At 35.4% G+C, this 9,990-nt stretch overlaps 1 protein-coding gene and 1 long non-coding RNA gene across 2 annotated transcripts in view; one reads left to right on the forward strand and one right to left on the reverse strand.

Moving 5' to 3' along the window:
* LOC101173805 (metabotropic glutamate receptor 5) overlaps positions 1-8,058 on the reverse strand; it is a 28,348-nt gene extending 20,290 nt beyond the window's left edge. Inside the window, exons 1-6 of the mRNA XM_004076311.4 lie at positions 7,761-8,058; positions 7,335-7,636; positions 7,132-7,265; positions 6,163-6,424; positions 5,842-5,956; positions 4,207-4,456 (exon numbers count right to left, since the gene is read on the reverse strand). Coding sequence (XP_004076359.1) covers positions 4,207-4,456; positions 5,842-5,956; positions 6,163-6,424; positions 7,132-7,265; positions 7,335-7,556 — 983 coding nt within the window. The 5' untranslated portion in view covers positions 7,557-7,636; positions 7,761-8,058. The remainder of the gene's footprint in view (positions 1-4,206; positions 4,457-5,841; positions 5,957-6,162; positions 6,425-7,131; positions 7,266-7,334; positions 7,637-7,760) is intronic.
* LOC110016374 lies at positions 4,463-7,421 on the forward strand. Its single transcript, XR_002291658.1, has 4 exons — positions 4,463-4,753; positions 6,157-6,427; positions 7,058-7,261; positions 7,331-7,421. It is a non-coding gene; the product is annotated as an uncharacterized LOC110016374 (long non-coding RNA).
* Positions 8,059-9,990: the final 1,932 nt, after the last annotated feature.

Raw genomic sequence — 9,990 nt, forward strand, 5'->3', positions numbered from 1 at the left:
TTTGGCTTTTTTGTACCAGCAGGTACTTCTTGTTTGGAATACGGAAAAAGGATCACTCAGTCCAGTTCTCTTATAAAGTAAATTAAAACAAACCTTGAATTTTGTCATGACACGAAATTAATAATAATAATAATAATAATGGTTTGGATTTATCTGCGCTTTTCAAGACACCCAAAGCGCTTACATTGTGTCCATTATTCATTCACTCCTCATTCATACTTGGTGATGGTAGCTACGGTTGTAGCCACAGCTGCCCTGGGGCAGACTGGCAATCAACATTTTAGCTTTTTACATTTCAGTGCAATTGTAAAAAGAGCTGCAGTTTTTAAATGTGCATTAAATTGAAAAGGTGTATCACTGTTAATGGCCTCCAGAGACATTTGTTGCCATTTTTTCCCCTCGTTTACTATTTTTTCCTATTTTTTAATTTGCAGACCTAGTTTGCATTTGAAATTTTGACCTTGATATAAATGTGCGGTGAGACCAAATGGAAATGCTTTGGGTATCAAATTAGTGACACTCAGTATTGAACTGAGTAAATGTATGTTTGTGTGTGTAGCTGTATTTGGTTCTTCTTTTGCAGCTTTGAGCTCTCTGACTATATGACTATATGGTAAAAATATGTATGAGTAATTGATTGTGCCATATACATAATATATATATAAATATTTATTAGATAGAGTTTAATCAAATATATTTTTACGTTAAAATACATTTTTTTAAAGAATATCTTTTTTCAGGTAAGTAAAGTCAATTGTTCATACTGCAGCTTTAGTTTTTTTTTTTTTTTTTTTGTAATCAACATATTACTGGAAGACTAGATTAAAGCTGTTAGAGACTTCATTAAGGTTTTTCTCTTGTGTGGGATGCACCAACCTGACAAGACTACAAGTCACAGCAGGAAAAAACAGATCAGCAAACTGACAGGTGGAACAGTTATTGTGGCCAAATAAGTCAGAAAGACTAATCTGAACAATGAACAATGTTATTAGTGATGAATCACTGGTCTGCAAACACATTATCATGGGAATCTTGCTTGGTGATGAGCCAATAAACCAAATGAAGATCGAATGAAAATAGGTGTATGTCTATATTAAAGGAGGATATGAGCAAAATGTTAGGAAAATTACCAGCAGGGAGAAAGAAATATGGATTTTAAAGTTCCTGCTAAGATGTATGCTTAGTACAAAACTGAACTTTTTTTTTTTACTGAGAAACACAACAATAAACAAAAGCTGCAGTTATTTGTCAGGGGGACAATGTACCTTTAAAAAACTTAAAAAGTGAAACCACAGACAAACAGTCAAGATCTGAATTAGTTCAAACATTTAAGTGTGAACACTAATAAAAAAGTCGTTCACAAAATTTACTTCTGAAAAACCGAACCTCTACCTTCAATGAGAAAGTTTGAACCAGTTTAATAAATGTGCACAGTGTTTTTTTTTTTTTAAACCAATAAGATGCATAGTTGATCTGAGCTGCCACAGAAGCCACAAGAGGTGCAAAAGTGCTCTTTTTTTTTATTTGGTTCATTGTTTTGCCCTAGTTTTCTTTTAAATTAATTCATTGATTTGACATTATAGTTTTCATCATTCATCATTCATCAAAATGTTTATATTTATGACAGCATTTTTTATTTAACTGTAAAATGTTTTGAATGTTCATAATTTAGGATTAAAAACTTTTTGAATTTTTAAAGACATTTTTGCCTTTGTTACCACTGAAACTCAGAAAAAAACATGTTTTTATTGTCTTTATTTGTTTTTCTATAGTCTGTCTCAAAATGAGCTGTCTACTGCTTCTATATTCAGCACCTGGACGCGTCTCCTTTCTAAATTAGCAAAGGCAAAGGGTAGATCACCTCTGTACGCATGTGCCATAACACATCATTAAAAAAAACCTTTTTCCAATCGACTTGAAATAAAAAATAAAAAAGAGAGAAATGAGTGTGTTTTTTTTGGAAACTTCTCTAACCAAGCTCGAGTTACACAACTGTTGAGTGGGCGTTTTATAATGCCTGCTTCTGGTGATGTAGGAAATCATTTTATAACACATCCTTAGAGAAGTGAGGACAGAAATGGTACACGAGCAGGAGCGGATATTTAGAAGCATAGAGAGCTTTGACTCTAGATAGTTTGAATCACTCTTCAGCAAGCGCTCTGAAACCCACACATCGACCTGGGGGGCCAATATGCTGTATGCAGTATGCTTCTACACCACCTACATGCCTGAAGACAGACGAAAGTGCAAAAGTGTGCATTATCGACTCACTCACATACACAGACGTGCACACCCTGGCGTGCTTGCACACAATAAGCTCTGAACTTTAAATCTAGCCCTCTTTCACTTAAATGTTTAGACCAAGTGAAGAAATAAAACAAATAAAAAAATAAATACACTATAGGATTCTTAATGTACAAATAAAAAATTTTAATTTAATGTACAAATAAAAAAAAAGCTTTACAGTACGAACAGGATATGTTGATACACCCTATAACAGTATTTGTGGGTGTAAAGTCACATTTTTATCTGATAGATGAGCTTTCCCCTCAAAGCAACATAAATGAAACGGATGCATATGCATTAAAGAAAATAAATGTAAACCAGATTGCATCGATGATAGAAATGCCACTTGTGGAATCAAGCAAAGGCTTTTAAGCATGGTTTACCCACCAAAGAGGCATCCTACACTGCATTAATTCCATTTAGGTGGAGCATTTTTGATGCTTGATTTTGCTGGCAACTGTCAATGCAAAAATAAGTGCAGAAAATGTCTGGAAGACATTCAGCATCTGCTACATGATTCATAAATGTAAAACTGTTATTTACTGTAAATTAACCGATAGTTAAGAGAAAATACCACTTAACAGCTGTTGAATAATTCAAATCTCCCTCTATTTTGATTTTTTTTTAAAGAAAATCTACCAAAAAATGTGCTGTTCAATATGGCTACCTTTGTTAATTTTTGTCCCCTGCTGGCCAACCCTGCTTCAGAAATACTTCAAAGTTTTTTAATTTCATTTCTTTTTTATTTTTATTTTTTACATTTGTTTTTTTGTTTACTGATTACATCTCTGTACTTTTGCTCTATTTTCCAAAACAACTCCACATATTCTTGTCATTTGTCACTGTGACATAGGACAGAATGCAAAATGAGAGCATGAAAATACTAAACACAAGTCAGTGCTATTAAGTTTACTTCAAAATTGTAAAATGAACAAGAGAAATCAAAAACAAAAAAATGTCAAGTGTTGTTTTGCATGCAAAAACTATAGAGTGTATTATTTGGTAATATGTGGTTCAAGGTTATTTTATGTTTCCTGCTGTCAGATTTGAGCGACAGCCTACATATGTGGCTCCTAATGAGGAAAGGCATTTATAGAACACCAAGGACACGAGCGAGCCAGAGAGATGAACCTTAAAATAAAACATGGTATTCTCGGAAAGAGTCAAACAACTTGCTAGTTCAATCCTCTTTTCTTTTTTTCTTTTTTCTTGTATTTATTTTTTTTTTATTAAACATGTTTTTGATTTAACAGGTGTAATTAAAGTTTTTTTTTAATGTCACCACTTAAAAATAGCACAAATTCCCTTTATAAAAGCATTTCAAACAATTTTATTATCTGACTAAAAACTAGTCTAATTTAGAATCAAACATACACACTAAAACCTCAATAGTTAAAAAAAAACAATTTGGGTTGGTTTTTAACCCAACTCTGAGGTTAAACAAGGGACTAACGTTTTTCTGGGTTATTTTAACTCAGAAAAGGAAACAAAATTTTGGTTAAAATGAAACAACAGTAACTCATAAAATTAGCTTTGCATCAAAAATTACCCAACATTATATTCCAATAATAAAAACCCAATAATTGAGCTGAAAAATAACCTCAATGTTTTTAGAGTGTAGATATTGATTGGTAAAATACATGGGGAAAAGAGTACAAAATATACCTTCTATTTCCAAGACCACGATAGGGGGGGTGAATATGTCAAAATGGCGATGATAGTGGTGACGATGAAAGGACAAAGATGGTCCAAGATGATGATGATGATGATGTACTTCTGAAAAAAGATTTTTACCTGTAACGTCAAGACTAGAAAGTGAAACACTTAAAAATTCCTTTTTAGCCACTTGTAAATTAAAAAAATCTCAGTTCTGGTGTGACATCCAGTCATAGTTTTTAAAACCCAGAGGAAGCCCCTCACCTGCCAACCAGCAGAAACTCCCCGACCAAACGCCGGCGTCTCATGGCCATCAGTATGCCTCTGACCGTCATCCCCTCACAGAAGCAGGCTACCACTCTAGCTTTGGGCAAATGACCTCTGAGTTTTTCCAGTAGTTTGTCAAAGCTCTGTTCTCCTGCATTGCTGTAAATCTTATCAGAGTGGGCGATGCAGATTCCCTCCTTTGCTGCCATGTCTTTAAATGCTTCCATTCCACTTTCACCATAGTTACCTACAGACGAAGAAAAACATATTAACTGGGCATTTGTTACCTAAGAATGTTATAAATAAACACAAATGTTAACAGGTTTCTTTATTAAAGCCCTGAAAACAAGGCTAAACTTGTTTTTTTATGGTAATTTGTAAATCAAATATATTCCAGGAAACTTCTTAATCCTGTTTAGTTGTGTTCACACTAATGTTAGCACAGAAGAAAATGAATACAGTAGTGCCAACACAGCAAGAGTCTGGGGAAGTCGTCTTTACCATGGGAACTGTTGATGGCTGAGTTTACGGATTTTGCTGAAAAGTAGGTCACCCATTTTCTGCTGGTGTTTGGTTACTATAATTTCTAATTTGCTATTATTTACTGGGCCATCCACTTTATTACTGCAAGTGCGTAAAGTGTAAGAAAGGCAGCTCTTCATATGACAGTGAAAACCTTTTAGGTAACGCATGCCATAAAATAATTTATGTAATGCTGATTAAAGCTAGATATATTTTGCAAAACTGTAAGTATTATTTTTGTCTTTGCGACTAAACCACCTTATCAAACAACTACATGTAAATGCATGACTAAGCGGTGAAAAGTCTGATCCTTTTGACCCATTTCCACCGCTAACTGACTTTAAAAAGGGCAAAAAAAAAAGGATAGAGTCCAACATAAACACATGGTTTTTCAAAACAGGAACTTTCAACTGCGTTTTATCATAAAAAAAAGGCTTTTGGCTCAAAAAATACTTATTTTAAATCCTCCTTAAAAACAGCTTGGTATATAAAACTACAGTCAAGATTTAGCACTTATCTACAGGGATTTATTTCATACATCAATGGTCCTGAGCCCTTACAACAGATGCAAAAAGTTCAAGGGAACAGAAATAAATGGTAATGATGCACCAGCAGTTTCCTCTTTACTTGCACATATTTCATGGACTTTTTCTGCTGAATTTGTATGTCTTTAAATTTCCTAAATGCCTCCATGTGGCAGCTGTTTTAAGGTAACTTTAAAAGAAGTTGCCATCATTTTAGCCCCTTCTGTGAGTCCATGCTAATTTTTGAGCCACTTTTTTTTATAAAATGATGTTTTTTTTCTTGCTGGCAATAAAAAAGGAAAATCAAACATAAATGACAAACTTGGAGAAAAATTTGTAAAACTCTACTATACTGCAAAAACTATACTGCAGAACCTCTGAACGTCTTATGTTTACAAAGATTTTTCTGCAGCAAAAGTTAAATTTAGCAATAAGACTAGAGATTAAAAAAAAGGATTGAGGTTAAACTTTTAATAAAGATTTTTAAAATTAGTGTACAACAAGCAGACAATGCAAATGCAACAATCAGACTTCAATCACATCCAAATGAAAGAATGATGGAAAAGATGCACAAGTGCCGTCTCACCCTCAGTGTGTATCGCAGACACATAGCTCCAGCCGTACCTCCTGACGATGTCCACCATGGCTCTGGCCTGTTGCATGTCTGATGGCACCACCCTCATGAAGTATTTAAACAGGCTCTTTTGGAAAGGATTTTTTTTGCACGCTAGATGATTTTGACGGCCACCTTCACATGTTTGCATTTAAAACATCTTTCTTCTCATTTGCTTATTGATCCACAATAACTTACATTGTCCTACTCAAATTAAGCAATGATAACAATGCTGTAAAACATTTTTACGAGCCTGTCCTGATACTTTGTCTGTTTAAACCATTGTAGGCTCACCTTGTCGCTGAGATCCATGCTTGTGGCTGAGTAGGCTATTTGAGGAATATTAAAAAGCTGGAGGAGATTTTGCACTTGGATGGCGACAGAGCTTGATCCGGGTCCAATTAGTCCAACAATGGGTTTCTTGCCCTGAAGAAGAACACTCCCTCCTTCAGTGGAGCATCTGCCTTGGCTCTCTTCATCATCGCTGGAGACCAGTGTGTCACGGATAAACTCAATGCTCTGCTCCAGTGCTACTGCAGAGTGCCAGCATGAGTCCCTGGTATAAACAAAGGTTTTAAGCTATCATTTTTTTTAAATCACATTTTATTTCCACTGGATTCATCTCAGTGGAAAATTAAGATTTTTAAAAGTTCTTGCTTTTTATGGATTAACCACCTAATTGTTTCTGAAATTTGTAAAACAAAAACAACAGGTAGTTTACACTTTCTGTAAAAAAAAATCTAAATCCTCCATATCTAAGATAAGACAAGATCATTTTTAGTGCCTTACATTATAGACTTTTTCCAAAATCAAAAGTTCTTTAGACTTTCTAGTGTAGTGACTCTTTCCAAACAAGATGTTTTTGTGGTTCATCTACCAGAATCTTCTTTTTTTGTATTGTTTTTTTTTGTTGTATAGTATCTCTCTGCTCTGTGCATATATTCTTGTGTGTGTACTATCTCTGTGACTGCTATCTGATTTGCGAGGAAATTAATAATAGCACATTGTGCTAAAATGTGCTGATATAAGACTTCTGACTGCTGTCCTATATTTTGTTATACTGTGAGATTTATTTTGTAGACTGACATCCTGATAATCTATGTTAAATGGATTTGAACATTCAGTAGAACAGATGATGAGCCACAAGGGCATATTTGACCTGTTTTTTCCCCACAATTTCCTCCTGCAGTATTTACCTTCTCCTTCAAAGAAATTTGCTGCAAAAGAAGAACAATGTGACACGTTTCCTGATGGTTTGCTGACCTGATCTCACAGCCCAGGGTGATGTTGGGAAGGATTGTGGAATCTGCATTAATCCGATCCAGAGTGTGCATCATGGCCTCTACTCTCTGAATCCCATACTGCTCACGCACAGCTCCACATTTTCTCTCATGTACCTAAAAAAGAGAATTATTATCACTTCCACATGGGAAATGCACAAATGCATTAACATTTACAACAGGTACCTTGTCAGCAGGTGGTTGATGGTGGACAGAGAACAAAGCTCCGATGATTATGTCACCGGGGATGTGTGCCAAAACTCTTCTCTCATTGCTCTGGGCTTTGACTCCAACCTGCTCCTTCAAACTCAGCCAGTTCAGATCACAAACCAGCACCACAGTGACTGTAAGCAGCCCCATAAACAACCTCCTCTGCACCCTTATACTCCTTTTGAAGCCTCCTGCCATCCTTGATCTCCTCAGAGCTGAGGCTCAGAGGAACACCTTGACTTTGGCATGATGAGTGTTGAGCCAAAATCAGCGCTTTCCTAAACAAAGCAACGCAGCGAGGAAGTTACAGTAGGAAAGAAGTCTAAAACCTCTAAAATACCTAACGCTGATATCGTTTCAAATTCCCCCTGGACAGGTAAACTTTCAAACACCTGTGCTCACCTTCTTCTCTGCCAGTTGCCATGCAGAAGTCATTTCTGATGAGAGCGTTTCCATCACAGAGGAGCACCAGAAGGAGCTGCAGCAGCTTCTTGCTCAAGCTCGCCTGGCTACAGAAACTGCAAATAGCAGCAGATAACACATCCCGTTATTGGAACATGTTTGAGTTACTGACGCACACGATATCCTCCTCCTCTCCCCCCTCCTCCTCCTCCTCCTCTCCCTCCTCCTCCTCTTCACTCCCAGCTTGCATAGACAGAAAACTACAAGATCTCACTTAAAAGGAGGCTGCCATGTTGATTTAAATTCAGAATGTTTATGCTATTAGTAATTAAATGGAAAAAAAATCATTTTTCTTCTGGAGTTAATTTAGTTATTTTTTTATCTTTCATGCAAAGTTTTCATAGTTTTTCATAAACTAAACAGAATGATTTGTTAATACATATTTACCTCTGAAAGCAGGTGTTGTGCCATTAAGTGACTTTCTGCCGCAAACCGATTATTTGACTGCAGGGGTGCGCAGGGTTTGTAACTAAGATGCACAGCATTTACTAGCTGCGCGTTCCCTATAGACGTCTAATCTGCTTCTAAAAGTCTCTTTATGGCACAACACCTGAAATTACTGGCAAAGATACATGTTTAGCCTACTGTGGTCAATTATAGCCAAAAAATAATATTATTAATAATCATGAAATAATAGTATTAATAATACTAAAGAATTTTATTATTATTCTTTTGTAAAATCCGTTACTAGAGTCTCTGAATAGAATATTCTGTAAAGGTCTGAGGTGTCTAAAAGCTTTTCTCAAAGCAACAGTAGTTTTACTTCTGTCCATTTTACAGCCAGTACCTCGTTTTAAAAAAATAACTGACTGTTTAAGGAAACGATGAGCTGCACAAAAGCACTTAAAGAAATGTATTTCAGCACAACCAAGATGATTACCATTTAGAGAGAAAATCCGTTAAAAGATGAAACCTGGGTGTTTTTCTGGCCATGTATAGCTCATTTTATATTTGTACCAACATTTTTCCCCTTTTATGCGTTAAAAGGATGATCCTAAACTGATTTTGGAAAGAAGAACTTCATGAATTTAACAGCACAGATGCAACATGCAGAAACTGTGCCTTCAGCTCACTGTGACTACAACTATTGCAAGACATCATCCTTGATTCCTGCAATCACAAAACACAATAGTCACCCCAGTAGCCCAACGTTTTTATTCTTTATTTTTTACTTTCGGTGACTCCCACAGTCATTATGAACTAATTATGAACTAATTATGACCATATTTAGGAAACTCCTCTGTGTATCTGTATAGTATCATCTCTTTGACATTAGGTCTTCCTAAAAGATGGTTTCTCCTTCTTACTTTTCCTCTGTGTTTAATGCGTCGACTAGTTTATTTTTTTGTACCAAATTTTTATTTTTTTCTGTTTTGTTTTGTTTCCCGTATATAAATATTTTGCAGTTGTCTGTGGGAAAGGACATCTTAAAAATCAATTTTCAATTTTAAGGAAAAAAAAGAGCAAACAATATTTATGTCCAGTAATCTGATTTGAAATAACTAAAACATTTATTGAGTGAATGACTGGTTGAGCAAATGTAGGAACATATGTGGTGCATCTCATTTGGATTGTATCATTATGCTATAAAGCAGAGAGGCTGCCCCAATTTCTAAATAAACCAGAAGAGATACCTTAGGGTATAGTGAATCCATGTTTGACAGCTGTGGCAATGCTTTTTTTCTGCAGTTTTATTACATTCCAACTGTTTTTGTGGTGAAAAATATTTCACCAAACTAATTATACAAGCTGAATGCATGCATTAATATAAGCTCTGGTGCAGAAAATAATGTATAATGAACATTATAAAACAACAGGGGGTCTTCTTTACCAAGGTTGTATAACACATGTTTTATTTTTTTTGCTAAAAGTTATAAATAAAAACATTTTTAAGATATGTCAGATTACAAAATCGAAGTTTCTTGTTGCCTAGGGAGACAGGAAAAATGCTTGGAATTTATTAAAACAGCTATGGCTCCCTCTAGTGGCTGGACACGAGCTGTCATGAGACGCATTTTGCCCTTCACAACTTAAACAAATGTATAAACGCATTCTAAAAAAAAGGCTGAATGCATGCTGCACAGTGATCGTTTTCTTCAGGGAAGAATCATGTGAATAGCACAACAAAGGATGATCCTTTATTCGGAGAAATCATGGTTATACCGGAAAC

The sequence above is a fragment of the Oryzias latipes genome, chromosome 14 (assembly GCF_002234675.1).
Source record: "Oryzias latipes chromosome 14, ASM223467v1".
Classification (NCBI taxonomy): domain Eukaryota; kingdom Metazoa; phylum Chordata; class Actinopteri; order Beloniformes; family Adrianichthyidae; genus Oryzias; species Oryzias latipes.